Here is a 20899-nt window from a genome sequence, read left to right as displayed (position 1 = left end):
CTCGCGCTAGGGCCTCCCCCCCCCGCCCCCCGGGCCAGCTTCCTTCACGCGGCTGTTGGGGGGAGGCTGACCATGGTCAAGGACGCAACGAGCGAGGGACACGGGCGCGTGACCAGGAAATGCACACACGTGCTGAGCGCGCAGAGGGGTCGCCTGCTCCCTGTTACCTTTATCAATGGTTCCCGACGGCTAGTGGCGGTTCTCAACCCAAGGACAGGAGCCCCACACGGAAGCCCGCGCTCTGAGGTGATGCAGCCCCAGTTCGCAGGGGACCTGGAATAAGGGCCTTATCCCTCCGCGTTTCACCCCGAGCACGTGCGCCTGCAGCAGGGCCTCCGGTAGGAGAGGGTCCCCACCGCGGTGGCCGGCCACCCGGGAGCCCAGTCGGTGACCCCGTTGCCCCCCGGAACCAACCCAGAGCCCAGCGCGCCCAGGGCCGCTCACCGTTGCCGATCTGGGCCTGCATGAGGGAGGGTGGCGGCAGGCCCGCGCTGATGGCGTCGCTGAGGCTGCCCTGCGAGTGCAGGCCCTGGCCCGAGCCGCTCTGCGACAGCCCTCCGGGGCCCAGCGCCAGGCTCTGGGTTGGCGGCTGTGGCAGCGGGAAGGGCACCGAGAGGGTTAGCGTGGAGAAGGGCCACCAGGAGCCGCTCCGGGGGCTCAGCCGCCCTGAGACCCACAGCCATACTCCATGGCTGCCGGCCAGCACCTCCAGGGTGGGACACCGCCCTCATGCAGCTGGACGCCGCTGACTGCCGGCTCGGACACCTCAGGCCAAGATGGAAATGCTATGCCAAGCATTCCCCGGGCTATCGACACACACTTGGAGGTTTAAAGCCGGGCCCCCCTTTCCTGGGACTCAGGGAGCTGCGTCCACCTCACCTTGCCCACACCCGCCCCACCCCTCTTGGTCTCAGCTGGCCAGCCGGCTCTGGCCCTCACACCCCCTGTGCCCCAGGGCCCTTGCACAGCCTGTCCTGCGCCTCAGCACCGGGTTCCCAGGGTGCTCTCCCCCCACCAGCCCAAGCCCACCTCTGATCACAGGAGGCAGACGGGAGGTGGAGCTCACCAGTGACCCCTGGCAACCTCACCTCCCAGCTCTGGACCAAAGAGCAGCCCCGAAGGTTTGGACAACGCTGTCTGCACCTGGGCCCCCCACCCCATGGCAGGCACTCACGGCGGGCAGCAGGGACTGCATGTTCTGGTTAGAATCCGCGATCGTGGCCAGGTAGACCAGGTTCCGGTGCAGGATCTGCTGGTACCTGCAGGCGAGGGAGCGGCTGAGGGGGAGGGGGGTGTGCACGGCCAGGCGGCACAGTGCTCTGCGGTCCAGGATGAGGGGGGAGACCCCGACCTGGTGGCCAAGGGGGAGTGGCTGCCGGGTCAGTTCAGAGAATGGGGGGGGCCCTGGGGTCACACGAGGTCCCACCTGGAGGAGCTCGCTGTCCCCTGGTGCGGCTGGCCTGGGCCCCCCCAGTGGTCCCCTCTCCCCCACACTCCCACTCCCCTCCAAACCTGCCCACCTCTCCCTGGGGAGCCACCCAGGGGCGCTGACCCAGCAGCTTAGCTGACCCTGAGGGCCCACTCGCTCAGGCCACCAAGCCCCAGAGGCAGCCGGGACGGGCACGGGCGGCCATGCCACTCACTGGGTGCACTCGGCCGTCTTGCCCTTGCTCTGATAGTCCAGGATGCACTGGATCAGGTGGTGGTTCTCGTCCAGCATCTGAAGGAGAAGCAGACGTGAGCGGGGGAACACGGTGCGTCTGCGGGCGGCCCGCTGCGGGGCTCGTGAGCCCCGGCTCACGGCTCACGCGGCCCAGCGGTGCCCGTCAGCAGAACTGCCCCCTCACGGCCCCATCCAGCAGGGCCGAGCACTTTCCACATCCCTGTGCCAAGCATGCAGCCCCGCAGGCACCAGGGCCCATCCCTCCCCACACCCGCCCTGCGCCCCCAGTCCAGGTTCTCACTCTGCACAGGAAACCCACAGCCTGCAGGACCCGTTTTCTAGGGCCCTTGGCCCCGGTGCTTCTGTCCAGCAAGGGTGGACCCGGAGTCTGGAATGTGAGGGCCACAAATCACGGCCACACGGTGGGGACTCCGGGGGGGGCAGCCTGCACCCCTGCGAGCATCTCCTAGACCCACGAAGCTGCTGCCCCAGGACGGCCGCTCGGCGACAGCACCTGGGTGGCCCGCGGAGACAGGAGGGGACAGAGGCCGCAGAAGAGGGAGGAAGATCGCGTGGGAGCGTGGGAGGGGCCGCACATGGCCGGCCAGGAGGCCTGGCGTGGACACTCCCCACCTGGACGTGGGGCGGGGGTAGGGGGACCCGAGCGCCGAGGGCCAGCCCTGCCGCGGCCTTGCCCGCCTCTCCCTCCCCGCTCAGCCCCTGAGCCTTCGGGGTCGGTTTCCCTTGTTCGGGTTTTTAGTTATAACCTCCTCCTCTATGCTTGACTGTGTTCTCCCCACTGCGGAGATGATGCCCAAATTCAGCCATTCCCACCCTGGCCAAGGAGCCGGCCCGAGACAGGGAACCACCAGAGGGCGCTCTGGGCTGGGGCTGCCGGCGGGGCCCACCCACAGGCAGGCGATCAAACCCAGGGGGACCGGGCATCCCGGCCGTTTGCCCAGGAAGACTTCCCCAGATGAATTAAGAAAGGAAAGCCACCACCAAAGGCCATGTCCTCTCCCTCTCAGAGCCACCCTTAAAAGGCTCCACGGGCTCTACCTCCTGGCCTCACGATGCCCGGCAGGAATCCTCTCCCAAGGCCACACACTCCGCACGCACGGGTGTCCATTCAGCGTCATTCGTGTCAGCTCGAAAAAGGGGGGACGCCAAATGCTCAGTGACGGGACGACTTAAGCAATGACAGGAAACCACAGGATGAGTCGTTAACCGGACATTACAAACGTCTTTGTAGTTTTTAGAAGCCGGAGAAAAATGTTACACTGTTAGGATATTTTTTTTAAGCAAGGTACCAACTTCACTGAGATGAAGTTTTCCATAACTTCACCTCAGTGAAGTTATGGAAAAAAGACCAGGACACATTGCGGGGAGGATGGCGGGCTGGGTGTGCGCTGAGGTCCAAACCCTCCCAGACCTGGCTGGTGGGAAAGGGGTGAAGACAGTAACCCTTCACCAGGACAAAGTGAACACAGCTGAAACAGCAGCGCAGGCAGCAGGATTCTAGAAGCGGAAGCAACTGGAAGAGCAAGAACTCAATTAGCAGAACCCAGGTGCCGGATGTGACGCAGACCCACACTGGGGACCCACCAGGCTTGGGAGGGTTGAGGCTCTGGGAGCTTCCCCACAGCTACCTGGCAGGAGTCCCCAAGGGGGGATTCAGGGAAAATGACCAGCCCGGGAGGAAAGTACCAGACATCGACAGCAGGGGGACACCTCTAGCCAAGACCTCAGATGGGTGACCCGCACCAGCGTTTCCCGGAAGCCTGTAAATTAGATCCAACAAAACCAGCGACAGAGGCCAAAAGCTGGAGGAGACGAAGATTATGCAAGAAGGAAACTTGAAATACAAAAAGAAAGAAAACCCAACTATTATTAATATCCTCAAAGATAAAAGAAGTTATTGGATCTATTTTTTTAAAATAACACTATTAAACAGAACAGAGAACAAAAAGAGCTCTGGGGTATTTAAAATACATTGACCACGACAAAAAAATCGACAGAAGAGTTGGAACATGAAGTAGCAGAAAACTCCTAGACAGCGGAGCAAAAGACCGATGTAGAAAACAGAAAGGGTAATGAAATTGAAGGACAATCCAAATGGCCAAAAACAATTCTTCTAGGACTTTCAGAAAGACAGGAAGGAAGAAATGCATCCAAAAATAATTGTTCAAGGGACTTCCCTGGCGGTCCAGTGGTAAAGGATCCGCCTTCCAATGCAGGGGACGTGGGTTCGACCCCTGGTCTGGGAACTAAGATCCCACATGCCGTGGGGCTACTAAGCCCACGTGCCTCAACTAGAGAGCCCACATGCCGCAACCTACAGAGTCCATGCCCTCTGGAGCCCGTGCACCATAACCAGAGAAGAGAAAACCCGCATGTTACAACTAGAGAGAAAAAAAATCTGCACACCACAACTAGAGAGCAGCCCGTGCACCACAACGAAGAACCCGCGCCACAATGAAAGGTCCTGCATGCCACAACTAAGACCTGACGCAGCCAAAAAATTAAATAAATAAATAAAATTTATAAAAAACAAAAATAATTGTTCAAGACTTTTCCTCAGAACTTGAAGGATGTGAATGTCCAGATGGAAAGGTTCTCAAAGGACCCAGCTTGACAAACACACTGGGGCACAGCAAGGTCCTAAAAATGAATGGAGTGAAAAGCACAGTACTGAGCACCTCCACACAGGATAGAAGCTTCGGGCAGCAAAGGAGCAATGGCCCAATTGCGAGGGAGACTCTATAGAAGCGACGACAGGATCAAAAGCAGGAACCCCTGAGTGACGACCAAATCCTCAAGGGACTTCCAGAGGAGGGATGACAGGAGCCTAAGGGAGACACTGAGGAGGGATAACAGGACCTGAGAGAGACTTCATGAGGGGAGATACCCTGATCCTGAGGGAGACTTTCGAAGGAGTGATGAGCTGATCCTGACAGAGACTCCTGAGGAGGGATGGTGCAAATCTGAGGGGACTTTCTGAGGAGGGGTGAACCGATCTCGAAGGAGACTTCTGCAGGGGGTGACCTGACCCTGAGGGAGACTTTCTGGGGGAAAATGACCTGATTCTGAGGAGACTTCCTGAGGAAGAATGACCTGATCCTGAGGGAGACTTCCTGAGGAAGAATGACCCGACCCTGAGGGAGACTTTCTGAGGAAGAATGACCCGACCCCGAGGGAGACTTTCTGGGGGGAAATGACCTGATTCTGAGGGAGACTTCCTGAGGAAGAATGACCTGATCCTGAGGGAGACTTTCTGAGGAAGAATGACCTGATCCTGAGGGAGACTTTCTGAGGAAGAATGACCTGATCCTGAGGGAGACTTTCTGAGGAAGAATGACCCAATCCTGAGGGAGACTTCCTGAAGATGGATGGCCCAGATCAGTCAGAGGCTTCCTAAGGAGGGACAACCCTATCCTTGGAAAGACTTTCTGAGAGGGATTACCCAATCCCCAGGGAGACTTCCTGAAGAGAATGACCTGACACTGAGGAAGACTTTCAGAAAAGTCCTGACCCGATCCTGTGGGGGAGATTCTGAGGAGTGATGACCTGATCCTGAGAGGCAGTTTCTGAGGAGGGATGACCCCATCCTGAGAGAGATTTCCTGAGGAAGGATTAGCCAATTCTGACGGGGACTTTCTGAAAAGAATAACCTGACTAAAGGTGTCTTTCAGAGGAGAAAGACTGACAGACTACCTGAGCTGAGGAGGCTTCCATGGCTGGAAGAAAGTCTGGGATAAACTAGTGAGAAGTGATTAAAAATAAAGTGAGGGGTCTTCCCTGGTGGCGCAGTGGTTAAGAATCCGCCTGCCAGTGCAGGGGACACGGGTTTGATCCTTGGTCCAGGAAGATCCCACATGCCGCGGAGCAACTAAGCCCGTGTGCCGCAATTACTGAGCCTGCGCTCTAGAGCCCGCAACCCACAACTACTGAGCCCGCGTGCCACAACTACTGAAGCCCGCGCACCTAAAGACCCTGCTCCGCAACAAGAGAAGCCACTGCAATGAGAAGCCTGTGCACCACAACGAAGAGTAGCCCCCGCTCGGTGCAACTAGAGAAAGCCCGTGCGCAGCAATGAAGAAACAAAGCAGCCGAAGATAAATAAATAAAAATAAATACATTTATTTTTAAAAAAAAGTGAGATTGCCAACTGCAGGGAAAAGAAAAGACTGGGCAGGAAAAATGATCACGTGATCCTGCATGGAACAACAGTTTCATCATCACAGCCAGAGGTGAATCTAATCCCAACCACCAGGAAGCCATACTGGGGCAACGGGAGCACAGGTGTGTGGTGGGGGAGGGGCATGCAAATGAGCCAAGTCCCCCTTTTCCATCATCATCATGTGAGGCCAACAAATGTTATGGACTGAGTATCTGCTGTCCCACCAAAACTCCTATGTTGAAGCCCTAATTCCCAATGTGATGGCACCCGGACGTGGGGCCTTTGGGAGGTAATTAGGTTTAGATGAGGTCATGGGGGTAGAGCCCCCATCAGGAGATCACTGCCTTTGTGAGAAGGAGACAACACCAGAGCATCCTCTGTCTGCTGTGTGAAGACAGCGAGAAGATGACGGTCTGCAAGCCAGGGAGCAGGTCCTCGCTGGGAATCAACTCTGCCACCACCTTGGTCTCGGACTTGCTGTGACTACTGAATGTCCATGGTATTCTGTTATCATAGCCTCAGTGCATTAAGTCAACAGACAATGCTTAAAGCTAGAAGCATTCCAGAAGTAGCCACTTGGTTTAGCAATGATGAGAGCCAGAGGGTGCTGCTGGGAGGTGGGAAACAGCACAGGGGTGGAAGAATGACCCCTGATTTTTAATACAAGCTCCACAGCACTATTTGATTCTTTATGTGCAGGCAGGGTTTTGCTGAGTAATCTAATCTAACCTAGAAACAAGAAATAGGTGACAGGAGGGAAACCCTGGCTCTCTCCAGATTGGAGATTAGAATATAGATCTTATTTCTTACATGCCTTTGTGTTCACTGAAATTTCTAAGAGAGGCATTTGTTACTGTTATCATTTAAAAAGTGATTTTATTTTTATTATTTTTTTAAAGTTTCTTTTTTTGATCTTTAAAATTTTTTAATTTTTTTCCTTTTTTCTATTTCTTTAATATTGGAGTTTAGCTGATTAACAACACTGTGTAAGAGGTGATTCTCAAGCGTCTGGGGTTGCCGGGGCTGGGTGGGTCCAGGGCTTACCTACTCTTCTCTCTCCCTGGTGTGTGTCTAAAAATGTGTACCCTAGTACACAGCTGAAAAATAAAGTCACCACTTAACTGACGGGAAGATTAGCGATCTGCTTCTTCACGTACTTATTGCTGTGTCTCCTGAGCTTCCTCACACGTGATTCTGTGTATTCCTGCACAGAAGGCACATCCCTCACTCTCTGCCCTCTTGGGAAGCCTGATTTTCTATAGATTCAGGGGTGACGGGGCAGGTGATGTCGCAGAGAAAGGCTCTGAAGCCTGAGGGCTGAAACCCAAGTGCCAGGCGTGGCCCAGGGCCTCCGGAGGCGAGGATGCTGGGGGCAGGGAGTAGAGACGGTGGCCACATCATCTGGAGGAGCTGGAGCTCAGCATCGAGGGCCACAGCCGCCGAGTGGTGGTGAGATCCCCGTCTCTGAAGGCCTGTCCTAGGCCCAGGCGAGCGTGATGGAGAGGCGGCCAGACCCCACTCATGCTCACGGCGGAGCAGGCAGCAGGCGGCCGGAGCTGGGGAGAGATGGCCGTGGGCACACGTCTGCTTGGTGCCACAAGGCGGCAGCGTGTCGATCATGATTTTAGCAGCGGACACCCCGGTGGGCACCCAGGGATGGCATCTGGGCCGTGGCTGGAAAGCTGACCGGGAACGTGCCGGTGGAGGTGAGAGGAAGGGCAGCTCAGGTGGAGGGGACAGCACAGGTAAAAGGCCTGGTGGAGCAGGGCACGTCCAAAAACGGAGACAAAGTTCCAGGAACCTGGAGAAGAGGGTGTGGCACGTCGGAGACGGGGAACGGTGGGGCAGCTGGGGGACAGGGAGTCCTGTGCCCAGCAAAGAGGGTGACTTTCTGAACCTGAGCCTGGGATGACTGCAGAGGCTGATGGGACCAAGGTCACAACACACACGGGCGCCTCCGTTACCCGCTGCTGCATCACAAACATCCCCACGTGCCGTGGTGAAAGCGACAGTTCCTTAGTTCTCATGATTCTGGGCTGTCAGGGTGGGTCTGCTGTGGGTCTCAAGTGGGCTCAGCACTGGGGTCAGGTCGGGGCCTTCTGCATGTGGTCACCCTGGTGGTCTCAGGGCTCCGAGAGGGCACCTGAAGGCACAGGCCTCACACCAAGCCTCCCCGTGGGGGCGGGAACACAGTGCAGACCCGGGGGGTGTCCCTCCTTGGCTGCTGTTTCTGTGACGATCAACCACAGGCTTTACAAGGGGCTGGACTCGGCTGTGAAGGAACTGATGACTGACGTGGGAGCTCCGCTGCCCGCGGGCCTGCCTGGCCGTGAGGACACGCAGGCGAGGACGCAGGGCCCGGCTCAGGGGACATGTCTGGGGCTGTGGGCGCCACACGCGGGGTCCAGACTGGGTGGGTGAGGGAGCGAGGATGACAGGGAACTGGGAGGGCGAGGGACTGGGGGTCCTAGAGACCACAAAGAGCTGGGCTGGGGCCACCGGGGGAACCTGGGTGAGGATCTCTGAAGGGGGAGTGGTCCCTCACGACGACCCCGGAATAGGGGCCACAGAGGGGCCTGGAAGCCCTGAGGCTTGCCGCTGAGGGGGGCTCAGGTCACCCCACAATGGGCAGAAAGACCCTTCACAACCTCCCTGTGGCTGTTTTTGTAATTAACAAAGTTGCTGCCCTTTAAGTGGGAAGAGGTTCATGGATGGGCTGAAGTCCAGGCAGCCCCAAGGGAAGGGTGGGCCTTGCACCTCCCACCCTCGGCTGCCATTCCAGCCGACCTCGGATAGCTCTGGAAGCATCCCCTGCCCCCCGCCCCCGCTGCGTGCACACAGGGAACATTCCCGTCCCGCTGGTCTCCCAGTCTCCCTGATATCTTGGAGACTGTCCCGTTTCAGCCACAAAGATGCCCCCCTCATTGTTTCCTAGGCTCCAGAGAATTCCACGGAACAAACAAACACGTGGTACTCAGTCAGTCTCTGGCTTCTGTAGCTACAAACAAGGCCACAGTGCATGCCCCCCACACGCGGGGTGGACTCCACGTGAGATCAGTCTTGGGAACCACCCGAGGCATGAGCGGGACAAGCCCGGGGCCAGCTGGAGAGCTGGGCGAGCAGCACCAGGTGGCTGAACCCTTCTTCCCACCGCAGCTCTCAGGACCGACGCTGCTAATTGATCAGGGCTTCTTCTCCCCAGCACACGGGCAGCCACCACTGCAGGGGACGCACGAGCTGCACCGCAGACTCTGCTGATGGACGCTGACAGGACCCCTTCGAACATATTTACCTGATTGGAGAATCCGTGAATCAGGTGTGTGGGTTTCAAAACACCCCAAACGTTACTCCCATGGTGTCCCTGGGAAGGGCTGGCCCCCGCCTCGTGGTCCTACCTGTGTCTGACACACGTGTTCAACTTCCAAAGACTCTAAGGACGCGATAAGACACGTTAACGTGGACACAACTGCAAACACATGTCCACCTTCCTCAAGCGACTTGGGGCCACCTCCTGTCTCAGTCACCACCACTCCGCCCCCGTGAGCGCAGCTCCCTCTGCCTCGACCCTGGACTCCAGGTGGCTTCCTGTGGTTTGGAATCTCCTCCCCTTCAGAATCCACTCATCACTTCCAGTCAAGGGTCCAATCAAAAGGCTGAGACCGTCACTTGCAAGGTCACGTGCCTTCCTGTGCCAGGTGATCACGTCTAACCACGACGTCATCCTCCTTAAAACAAGGAACCTGAGGCCCAGCAGGGGCTGGGCTGTGCACTGTTACAGCTGAATGAGAGTCTGAACCCAGGAAACCACACCCCCCCAGCTCCACGGGACTCCCCCCTCACCCCATCCCAGGGCCCACTGCCCATCCTCCACCCCTGCAACAAAGAGAACCCCGAGCAGCCCCGGTGCAATCACCCATCTGCTCGGGCCCGGGACCACGTTTCAGGAGCCTTCGCGGCACAAACATCTAGCACCTTCTCCCTGGAGCCTTTTGACTCCCGTCACGTTCACGCAGCAGGGTGCACAGTCGTGGTGCCCGCCACAGAGCAGGAGGTCCAGGCTGGCCCGACTCTGCCCAGGTCCTGCGGCTTGGGCACGTCAGCACCTGGCCCCCCTCACTCCGGGGGTGGGGCTCCCGGGGATCGCAGGGGACTCCCAGCACAGAGGCCGGTGCCCAGGCCCTGACCACTGGCCCAGGGAACAGGCTAGGGGCAGAGGGCCGGGCAGTGGGGACACCTCGAGTGAGTGTCACAGGGCCCCTGACTGTGGCCCCTCCCTCCGCCTCCAGACTCTGGAAGACAGATACAGCCCTGGAAGAGGCAGGCGCCTGCTTTAGGAAGGGATGGGTGGACTTTACCCAGGTGCTTCCATCGTCCACCAGAGGGCACCCAGGGCAACACCTGCGTTGGAGCAGCGCCTGCAGGAGGGCTCTGTGCCCAGTTTCACTGGGCAGAGGGGACAGAGGCCTGGCGGTGGCTGTTCCCTCCCGGAGAATACACTTCCCCACCCACAGGGACTGCACTCAGAGCCTCCATGGGGCAGGTTCAAGTGTGCTCAGGGGCAGCACCCTGGCCCGGGTCCCATCCCCGCCCCTCCCCAGGGCTGGCCCCAAGGACCAGAGTGAAGGGACACGATCACTGCCATTCCCGGAGACCCTTCCCAGGTTCTGCTCACTGGGGAGAAAGCGCTTTCAGAAATGATTAATTAGCCAAGTTCGTGGGAGTCTCAGAGTCCCCAGGCCATCCTCAACTGTGAAGGCAGCTCTAATATTTTAAACGGCCAATTTACCTCCCTTACAAATTAGCCTACACATCCTTTTTTTTTTTTTTAATATTTATTTGGTCGCTCCGGGTCTTAGTTGCGGCAGGCAGGCTCCTTAGTCTCAGCACGTGGGCTCCTTAGTTGCAGCATGCATGCGGGGTCTAGTTCCCGGACCAGGGCTCGAAGCCGGGCCCCCTGCACTGGGAGCGAGGAGTCTTAACCACTGCGCCACCAGGCAAGCCCCTGTCCCACATTCTATAAGAGAAGTTTCAGGTCTGAGAGAGCACAGGGCATCCCCCTGCAACCCAGATGGCCATCCCTTACCCCTGTGGGCCCGCCCCTGCCCCTGGGCACAGAGGACACGGGGACCAGGCCGCCGCCCTGTTGGTCTCACTCTCCCGTGCCAGGCCCATAACAGCTGCCCACCTGTCCCACAGCTCCTGTGGAGCCTGTCTCCCCCTGCACGAGGTGCTGGGGGTACAGAGGGACAAGCCACCATTCCCGCTCTCCGGCCAAGGAAACAAATTAAGGAAACCAATACAAACAGTAATGATAAAACTTACATTTATTAAGCAACTACTATGTGCTACGCGGCAACGAGGCCCCACACGGCAGCCGAGGCCCGCTCCCGGGGGCCCCTCCAACGTGCCCCAGCCCAGCTGTGCGGCCCACGGAGACGGTGGCAGCCCCACCCCCACCGGTGGCGTCTGGAGCACGGCCTCTGGTCCCAAACCAGGGAGAGCAGCGCAGGGCAGGTTCTGGCCTGCAGGCCAGCTGGCCAGCTACAGGGCCACTGGAGTTTGCTGAGACATGGCTCACCTCCACCTCAGGACCTCTGGCAAAGTCACGTCCCCTGTGGTTCTCACCTGCGTCGCACCTGCACTAATGCTATGCTTGGTCACCACAAGCAAAACCACCTGAGCACGCAGCCCAGGTGCCCCAGATCAGGCTGGCTCTCCCAGCCCCGCCGCTTTTGGCGCCTGTACCTGCTCCCTGCAGACCAAAGGCAGGACCACCCAAGACTTCCTCAGTCTTTGAGACCCTTCCTACCCCTGCTCCTTGGTTCTCCTTGTCTGGTACACCCCTCCCCCACGCATCCTCTTTCATGAGTTGAACTGTGTCCCTCAAAATGATACGTTCAAGTCCTAACTCCCAGTGTCTGTGATCAGGGCCTTATTTGGAAATAGGGTCTTTGCAAATGTAATCAACTTACATTTGAGGTCACACGGATTCGGGTGGGCCCTAAATCTTGTGACTGGTGTCCTTATGAGAAAAGGGAAATTGGACACAGAGACACACACAGGAAGAGGGGCCACACGAAGATGGAGGCAGAGGTGGGGGGGACGCGTCTGCGAGACGAGGAGCTCCAAGGGCTGCCAGCAAACCCCAGAAGCTCAGAGGAAAGCCTGGAACAGATCCTCCCTCGGAACCCCAGGAAGGAACCAACCCTGCCAACACTGTGACTTCGGACTTCTGCCCACTGGAACTGTAAGAAAATTAATTTCTGCTGTTTTAAACTACCCCGTTTGTGGTAATCTGTTATGGCAGCCACAGGAAGCGAATACAACTGCCTATCCCAAACACTTGCACTAATGGAACCAGTGTCACAGATGTTCCAGCGTGTACCAGACACTGACTATGCCGGACACTGTGCCAACCTGGGAAGACAACAAGAACAGGTCAGCGACACGAAAACCTGGGAGCCCAAGTGATGTGTCAAAGTGCTATACTCACCACATGACTCTCAAGGGGGCATGACGAGGGGACATTTCAGTGGGGCCTTGAAGGCAGAGTAGGAGTTTGCCGGGCAGGCTCCTATCCAAACATACTCTAAGGACAAGACTATACTTCTTGCTCTCTGACTACCTTGCACGCTTCCAAGGAACCCCTGGCTTTTCTCCATGCTCTGAGCATGAGCACGTGCTGTGGACACAGAGTGCAGAACACGGACCTCTCATGCCCTCTCAGGACACCAGTAAAAGAGCCCCGGGTATGTATATGTACGGACAAAACAGCAAGGTGAGTACACGGACTGCGAGCCCTACCAGGTCAAATCAGGTGACAGCCTAAGGTGAAGACCCATCTCCAAAGGTCAGCAGGCAGATTTTCTGCCCCGGGATGCAGTCTTTCTGGTCTGAGGTTTGGAAGCAGTGCTCCAACACACACTTTTGCCTGGAGACTTCGGGGAGCTTTAATAGGGGGTGGGTGCAAAGTGCAAATAACTGGATGAATGTTGACGCCAAGGCACCTTCAGGAACAGTGACTACACTCATCACACTGAAGCTCCATAAAGCCAGGGTCCGCAGAGGCCCTCGGGCTGCCAGCATGTGCATCTGAGCCACAACGCTTGACTCCGCCCAGCCCATTGTCCCACCCAGAAGTCACTGTCGGGGCAGAGCCGCTGTCTGGCCTCTACCTTAGCAGTGGGCACTCAGCCTCCCTATACCTGTGCCCTGATTGATAAAATGTGGATGGCAATAACCACCACGAGAAAGTAAATGAACTAAGACCTGCAAAGCCCTCAGAATAAGGCCTGGTATACAGTAAGCACCCCATAAGTGTTGACTAAACAAATAAAAACACCCCACTTTTAAACCTGTATTTCTCCTGCTCCTCAAGTCATCTCTTTCCTATTTAGCGTTTACTGAGGCTTCTAATTTGTCAAAACCAGTCACAGCAAAAGTAGTCTCAAAATAGCCAAGAGGCTGAGGACAAGTCCCCCAGGTCCTGGCACGTCATCAAGGAAGAAGGGCTATGACCATCAAGGTGAGTCCCTTGGGGAAAAAGGAGGCTCATGGAAACCAAGGGATACTGCCAAGGACCCCAGATTAGAAAAGAAAACAACGTAGCTACCAAAGACACTGAGAAAATTCAAATGGGAACGACTAACACCCCCTTTCTTCTGAGCTTATCTTCTAAACACAAACAGCAGGAAAATTTAAATCTCAATTTCAAAACTTAAGGCTTTGTTAAAGGTGCCCCCAAGCCCAGAAGGTTATCTCTAGAAAACCACGAGGCCAAACTTACAGAACGCGGGCAAGGCTGTAAAGCGAATCTGTAAAGTTTCTGTTAGGTGAGAAGGTTGGCCAGGTGTCACGCTGAAAAACAATTTGACACTCGAATAAGGGCGGCGAAGCTTGGCCAGCAGGTCAGCCCCGAGGTGTCGCGCGCTCCTTAAAGGGTTGCGGGGCTGCTGGAACGTCGTCCCACACTCTGGATGCGCCCCTTTGTGCCTCGGACTGCCAACACCTAAGGCGGCGGGCGTGGCCGGGTCCCCGTCGCCCCATGCGCCCCGTGGCGCCTCCACCAGTCAAGCTGCGCGCAGGGACCGGGGACGCCCACCTCGCAGAGTCACGGCTTTCACCAGCCAGGTGGGTCCCCTTAGCGCGCCGAGCGGCCAGCGGACACCACCCCGCGGGCACCCGGTCCCGCCGCCTTGCGCCCCTGCCCGCAGACCCTGGTCCCGAAAGCGGCGGGTCCCCACTGTGCCTGGCGCGGCCCGGGGTCGTTCACGGCTTGGCTCCGCCGACACCACCCCGCGGGCCGCCCCGCGCCCCCGCCCAGGCTGGCGCACGCCGGCCGCGAAGCGCGCGCCGGGCCACGGCGGGGTCGCGGCGGTCGACTGCGCCCCGGCTTTGTTCGAGCCCCGCGCCCGCCGGCTGCCCTCGACCCGGCCCGGCACCCGCCCGCACCCCGCGGCCCCGCAGCCCCGGCCCGCGGCCCCCAGCCCACCTTCTGGATGGTTTGCTGCGTGACCTCCCCTTTGCCTCTCGGCCGGGCGGACGCGAAGGCCACCGACATGGTCGTGGGTGCGGGATCAGCCCGAGATCATCGGGGTTTATTCTCCGGCTGCTCTCGGCGGCCAGAGGCGCTCATTCTCCGCAGTCGCTGGGGGGCGGGGGGCGTGGGGGGCGCCGCGCCGTGGGCTCGCCCGCCCCTGCGCCGCCGCGTTGCCCTCGGGCCCGCCGCGCCGCCGCCCCGCCCACCGCCTCAGCCTGAGGACGAGCCCCACACGGCGCCCCCGGGCGGCCGCTCTGCGCCCCGCTCCCGGCCCGCCGCCACCCCGCCGTCCCCCGCGCCCGGCCGCCAGTGGTTCCGCCCGGCCCCGCCCCGGCGCGCGCGCACGTCCGCCCGACGCCGCCCGACGCCGCGTGACGCCTCCGGACACCGCCTTACGCTGGCAGCGCAGTCCCCGGCGCTGGGGGCGGGCGCGCGGGGTGGGCGCAGCGGCGTCGTGAATCGCGGCCTGCGCGGCCGTGAGTGTGCGCTTTTCCCGGTCCTGATAGCGTCGCCCCGCCGGCATGAGCTACGACCGCGCCATCACCGTCTTCTCGCCCGACGGCCACCTCTTCCAAGTGGAGTACGCGCAGGAGGCCGTGAAGAAGGGCTCGACCGCGGTGAGCGGGGAGGCCGGGCGCCGGGGCAGGCGGAGGCCCGGGCGGCTGGGTGGGGCCCGGGCGCGTCTTGCCGACCAGCTTCCCTGGGGTCCGCGCTGACGGGCGCGCGGTGGTGCGGGGTTTGGGGCGGCACGATGGTGTGGGGCGCACTCGGAAGCCGCGACGTGGGCGTCGCTGCGGGAAAGGGGCGCTGCGAGCCGCGGGCAGGAGACGTGAGGACAGGCGGGGCGGCTCTCTGGGCGCCGGCTTCCGCGTCCGGGCGAGCGGGGCGGCCAGTGGCTCGGCAGGCGCTCTGCAGGCCGCTGGCTTCGGTGCCCCGCGTCCGTGTCCGGAGTCGTGCGCGCGCCTGGCGCCGACGCCATCTTGGCGGGGGCCCTCGCGTGGACCTGGAGGGCTGGGGGCCGGGCGGGGCCGGGGCGCGGGACTCCGAGAGGCAGGGCCCGCCCGTTGCCCGCTCAGAAACGCTCCTTAAGGGAGTAAGTGACTCCGCGAACTGTGTCTGGACAGCTCCCAGGTAGCCAACTACCCCCCAACCCCCGCGGAAAGCAGTTGCCCTCAAAGTCCGGGTCGGCCTCGAGAACAAAGAGCGGCCGGTGTCGGCATCAACCCTGCAGTTCCCGGGCCGCCGGCGCGGCGGGCAGGCTCCGTCTTGGGTCCAACTGCTGAGTCCTCCGTCCCTTTGGTCACTGCGCCAGACCCCTGTCCCGTCGCACCCGAGCGCGCCTCTCATTTAGACCAATGCTTCAGAGATAATAAATACACTGCTGTCCTCAAGACACATGTCAGTTTGCTGATCGGTCAGAATGGATGATGGGTTATCTTTTATCTGGTGCTTCAGAGGTTTGAGTGGGCAGAGAGAGAACACACACGATGCTGTAAATTTGGGAGTGTTTTTCGTTTCTTGAGTTGCTTTTGAAATTAAGGCCCCAAATCCATCTTGTGACCTGCCTCAGCTTAAAGACTGTTGGGGTCAGCTGACACCCCCATCCCCATACTATTGTGGGTCAGCCAGGGTGGCTACCTTTTCTTAACCTGTCTCTGGGCCTGGTCTTCTTTCCCTTGGGAACTTTGAAGACCATGGAAGACAATTCACGAGAAAGCTCCTTGAGATCTGAAGCACTGCGCATCAGTGCTTCTCCGCACCCCACGTGGAGACTTACAGAGGTGGAGGCTGGGATGATGCTAAACATTGCACAGTGCGCAGGGACAGCCCCTCACATGGACGAATTAGCTCGTCCAGGTGCCTGTAGGGCAGAGGCTGAGAGACCCCGCTCTAAACTAAGAGAAGAGGTTGCTTTTCCAAGTGATTGTCTCATTTGGGTCTGCTGCTGCTTCGAGTGAGGGGTTTAACTGACAGTCAGTGACTTTTTTCCCCCCATGTTTTTAATACATTTTTCTCCGCGCTACAGTGTCAGCCGTAAACAGAGAGCCATGGGCCTCCCTGTAATACTTGATACGTTGTCCGCCTGACGCCGTATCAGGCACTTCCCCGCCGCTGTGCACATTGTTTTCAGAAGTGCAGGAGGGGGGAGTTCCCTGGCGGTCCAGTGGCCTGGATTCAGTCCCTCATTGGGGAACTAGGATCCCATGAGCCTCGTGGCCAAAAAAAAAAAGTGCACGAGAGAGAGGAGAATGTTTTGGTATAGTTTTACAACCACATCAACACTGCTTTCAGGACACCTGACTTCATTGTTAGGGACTCACACTCAAGCCTTCCGGAGACTCTTTGATTCACTGGGTTGAAATGACACGTGTACACATACACACTGATAATACAGTAGTTATTCCTGAGCTGTGCTGTAACTGAAACTACGTATTAGTATTTTAAGGCACGAGACTAGGCACCTAGATTGTGATACCTGGACTAGCTCTGCCAAAAGTGGATCGAGACCCACGGTTTGCAGGGTGTGCGTGCCACCCCCAGGGTATTCACAGGACCACGTTGGCATGCGCTGTTAGTGCTCTGTGCCTGCTGGCAGAACCTCGTGTCAGCTCCTTAAGTGCAGCGTTGCCATTTCTTGAAGGTTGGTGTCCGAGGAAAAGACATTGTTGTTCTTGGTGTGGAGAAGAAGTCAGTGGCCAAACTGCAGGATGAAAGAACAGTGCGGAAGATCTGTGCTCTGGACGACAATGTCTGCATGGCATTCGCGGGTAAGTCTGGGGCCCGTGCTGTATTTCTCAGTCTCCTTGAACAGCGCTCTGGAGGTTAACCTGGTGGAAGGGCTGTTGAGGAATGTGAAAATTGGGTAACCTGAAATCATTCAAAAGAAAGGGCTGGCCTTCAAGAAGAGGGCTGGCCACAGTTGCAGGGGGAGGTCCTCCCCAGGAGGCTGAAGCGTAGGGGCCAAACGATTAAACACCCCGGGATGAGGCGCTGTGCTGTCGCCTCCATTGCTGCTGGCAGGAGGAAGGTCAGCTGTCACAGCTAACTGCGCCCGTGAAGTGGGGAGAGCTGGACAGCGCCCGGCTCTCGGGGTGTGCCGTGTGTTCTTGCACTTCTGGGTTTTCATTCGTTTCCTTCCTCAGCGGGGAGGTCGGTTTACCTAAACTAGAGATTGACTTGCTTTGTCAAAAAATGAGCGTGTTTACAGCCTATGTAAATACACACAGCTCCTCGTACACGCAGCTTTCTCAGAGAAGCTCACAGAGGCTGCTGGTCCCGCTGTTGGTCACTCAGAATGATCTCGGTGCTGGCTACCAGAGGACCGGCCAAGGGTAACTGCGTCCACTCATGTGCTCTGCGCTGGCCTCGACGACGGGCCGGACGAGCGGGGGCTCAGGGGAGCTCTCTTTGTGTTCGTTGCAGGCCTCACTGCTGACGCAAGGATAGTCATCAACAGGGCGCGGGTGGAATGCCAGAGCCACCGGCTGACCGTGGAGGACCCGGTCACCGTGGAGTACATCACACGGTACATCGCCAGTCTGAAGCAGGTGGGTGTGTCTGCCTGCCGTGGCTCGGCTAGTTACGAGCAGTCACTGCTTTGTCGTGGAGCGTCCTGCCGCATTACCTCACGTGGCCGCACGCGTCACTTGTGGGGATATTAGACCACGCTTGTTCCACGCAAGGGTCCTAGCCTTGATTTCTCTATGTCTGTAATTTTACCATCATTTATCCTTCTAAGTGGCATTTGTTGTGTTCTTACTTAGTAGCATGGGGCAGTCCAGATTCATAGTTCCAGAGGGAAATGATGTAGTTCTCGTCTTGTCATCTTGAATGACCAGTCACCAAGCAGTTGGGAGGGGGCTGAAAGCCACGCCCACTCGGGTGAAATCTTAGTCGCCTGTGGACCAGAATGTGTAGCCAGATTGTGTCTGCTGTCAAAATAATTCCAAGCAGCCCCAGCTGTGCTTCATGATGCAGTTCTGGTCTTTCTGAGAATGAAAATGCAGCAACAGAAGGAGGAGTGCTGAAAACCACAGGCTCCTTTCATTTCTCGCCTGAATTGCAAATAACCTGAACGTGGGCTTAATTTTTTTCATCCCTTCGTTAAAAGCTGTGTTTGGAACACCATGTGTATTTTACTTACGGCAGGTTCTGGGGGGCCTTCATGCCAAGGCAGCAGTGTCACTGTGTCTCTTTTTCCACTAGCGCTACACACAGAGCAACGGGCGCAGGCCGTTTGGCATCTCTGCCCTTATTGTGGGTTTTGACTTTGATGGTACCCCCCGACTCTATCAGACTGATCCCTCGGGCACGTACCATGCCTGGAAGGTGAGTCCTTGACAAACAGAGGGGCTTTGTTTTGGGCCATCTTGCCAGTAGCAGCAGCTTTGGAGGCCGTGGGGGCCTTGAGCTGGCCTAATCGTATACATAGGTGTGTACGCATACACAAGTGCTCACGACACACTTGTGACATGGGAGCTGAGAAGTCGTTAAGCGTTGCTTTTTGGGAGGAAAGGACAGCGAGGTGTAAGGATACGTGGTGTAGTCAAGTTGCCCACGTGTCTTTCAGTAGAATCCCTTCCTTGGTAGGAATCAGCACCAACTCCAAATAGCCCTTTGCAAAAAGCAGCCATGGGGCAGGGCCTGGAGTACAGGCCCGCCTCCCACCAGGCTGCCCCTCACCGTAGCACATGGGAGCAGGGTGGCACTGGTGGGGCCACGGGGCTGGTGGGGGGGGTCGTTTTCTTGGGCTGGCTCTGGATTGTCGCACTCTGTGCTGTGTAACACCCATCCCTGTTTCAGGCCAACGCTATAGGCAGGGGTGCCAAGTCAGTGCGTGAATTTCTAGAGAAGAATTATACTGACGAAGCCATTGAAACAGACGACCTGACTATTAAGCTGGTTATCAAGGCCCTCCTGGAAGTAAGTCTGTGTTTGAAATCCGGGCAATATGTTGCAGATGTGCACGCCGTGGTGCTGGTACTTGGGCTGGGCGGAAGGGACGGCGCAGAATGGAGCAGCTGACGTGTGCGCAACAAGGAGGTGGTGAGGGCGCCAGCCGTAGCACCAGGCACTGCTCTGGGGCTGTATCAGCTCCTTACACGTCTGGGCAGTCCAGGCACCGAGAGGCTAGGTGGCTTGCCCAAGCGCTTAGCCTTTCTGAGGCTCGAGCTACTGCTCTAGGGTCAGGGACTTAAGAAGCGCTGGGAATAATGGGTGGAAGCCGTCCTTAGAGGTGCTAGGGGGTGAAGCCAGAGGCAGAGGGGGTCCAGACGTCCAGGCTTAGTGGTGGGAAAGGCTGTGAACAGATGGGAGGGCTGTGAGCACACCTGCTGTGCAGGAGGAGGGACCAGCAACCCCGCCCAAATCCAGCTGCCTCAAGACAGGAGGGTATCGCGAAGGACTGGCCACATCAGTGTGCAGCTAGGACACACGCTTTGGGTATTGGGACCCCGGTGTCCCACCGTCGCCCCTTGTGTGGCAGTGCTGGGTTCAGGCTCACAGGGCACATACGGGCGCTGTTTGGTCTTGAGGTGGGTGAGGCATCTAACACTCTTCTCTCCCCTCCGAGGTGGTTCAGTCAGGCGGCAAAAACATAGAACTTGCTGTCATGAGACGAGATCAACCGCTCAAGGTAATCACCAAGGTGGTTTGCTGTCCTTACCTACGGAGTGTTCCCAGTGGTCAGGGCAGGGGTAGTGCACATTCAGGGCCATTCTGCTGTGGCTCCAGCCCCAAGAAAGGTTCTTTCCAAGGATCCCCACAAATGAGTCGAAAAGAGAGCATTCGCGGGGTGAAAACCTCCGCTGTGCGCGTTTGCTTCTGCTTTATAATTATCACCTACACATCAGTTCCAGCTTGTTCCCCGGGTCAGGCACATGTGGCCTTGCTTTCCTGTAGAAGCAGCTGGAAGGGGCATCTGGGGCCTATGTTCGGGGGTCCTTGTGTGGCTAACCATACACTGTTCCTTTGATAGATTTTAAATCCTGAAGAAATTGAGAAATATGTTGCTGAGATTGAAAAAGAAAAAGAAGAAAATGAAAAGAAGAAACAAAAGAAAGCATCATGATGAATGAAATTTTGCCTGTAGCGATTTTTAAATTCAAATCATGGCTGATTTTCCAAATGACATGTAGGCATTTCTGTCCCATTTATCCATACTGTCCAAGTGTCCTGCAATAAACGTCCCTGTTTTTTAACCTTTCTTTTAGGGGTTAATGTATCCTTTAGGTGTACTGATAGCTCTTTAGAAAGCTTGCTCGCCTTGGGTCTCTGGAGCAATTCCTCCCAGCTCCTCGCCAGGCTCTAAGACAAGGCAACGGCCGAGTGGGGCTCCTCCCTTGGGGTTTGTGGGAAGGCTTTACGGGGTCCACACTGCTGCAGACAGGTGCTGTGGTTGCAGAAACTCAGGGTTTCTCCCATTCAGGAGTTCTAAACAGAATGACTGTTTCTTTTTACACCTTTGTTCGAGTCCTTAATGAATGTATGACGTCAGGACACGAGGACACACAGTGCT

The 20899-nt window shown here is 57.6% G+C and overlaps 2 protein-coding genes across 4 annotated transcripts in view; one reads left to right on the top strand and one right to left on the bottom strand.

Moving 5' to 3' along the window:
* The window catches only part of SS18L1 (SS18L1 subunit of BAF chromatin remodeling complex), a 29950-nt gene extending 15300 nt beyond the window's left edge, over positions 1–14650 (bottom strand). For all 3 annotated transcript variants that reach the window (XM_073793147.1, XM_033840956.2, XM_073793148.1), the window contains exons 1-4: positions 14335–14650; positions 1644–1720; positions 1175–1259; positions 445–589 (exon numbers count right to left, since the gene is read on the bottom strand). In XM_073793147.1, the coding sequence (XP_073649248.1) occupies positions 445–589; positions 1175–1259; positions 1644–1720; positions 14335–14403 (376 nt within the window). In that variant the 5' untranslated portion in view covers positions 14404–14650. The remainder of the gene's footprint in view (positions 1–444; positions 590–1174; positions 1260–1643; positions 1721–14334) is intronic.
* A 145-nt stretch (positions 14651–14795) lies between these two features.
* PSMA7 (proteasome 20S subunit alpha 7) lies at positions 14796–20587 on the top strand. The gene is made up of 7 exons (XM_004313265.3): positions 14796–14999; positions 17024–17150; positions 17806–17930; positions 18589–18711; positions 19186–19305; positions 19955–20017; positions 20360–20587. The coding sequence occupies exons 1-7, from the start codon at positions 14904–14906 to the stop codon at positions 20450–20452; spliced, it is 747 nt and encodes a 248-aa protein (XP_004313313.1). The 5' UTR covers positions 14796–14903; the 3' UTR covers positions 20453–20587.
* The last annotated feature ends 312 nt before the right edge of the window (positions 20588–20899 follow it).

This window comes from Tursiops truncatus, chromosome 15 (genome assembly GCF_011762595.2).
Source record: "Tursiops truncatus isolate mTurTru1 chromosome 15, mTurTru1.mat.Y, whole genome shotgun sequence".
In the NCBI taxonomy this organism is placed as follows: Eukaryota; Metazoa; Chordata; class Mammalia; order Artiodactyla; family Delphinidae; genus Tursiops; species Tursiops truncatus.
The sequence above is the reverse complement of the archived record's forward strand: the minus strand, read 5'-3'. Positions and strand labels throughout refer to the sequence as shown.

Bases quoted from the DNA above. Each gene is read 5' to 3' on its own strand.
- PSMA7 (XM_004313265.3), top strand. From the start codon at position 14,904: ATGAGCTACGACCGCGCCATCACCGTCTTCTCGCCCGACGGCCACCTC. The intron at 15,000-17,023 runs GTGAGCGGGGAG...CATTTCTTGAAG, and splicing joins TGAAGAAGGGCTCGACCGCG to GTTGGTGTCCGAGGAAAAGA. The intron at 19,306-19,954 runs GTAAGTCTGTGT...CTCCCCTCCGAG, and splicing joins TTATCAAGGCCCTCCTGGAA to GTGGTTCAGTCAGGCGGCAA.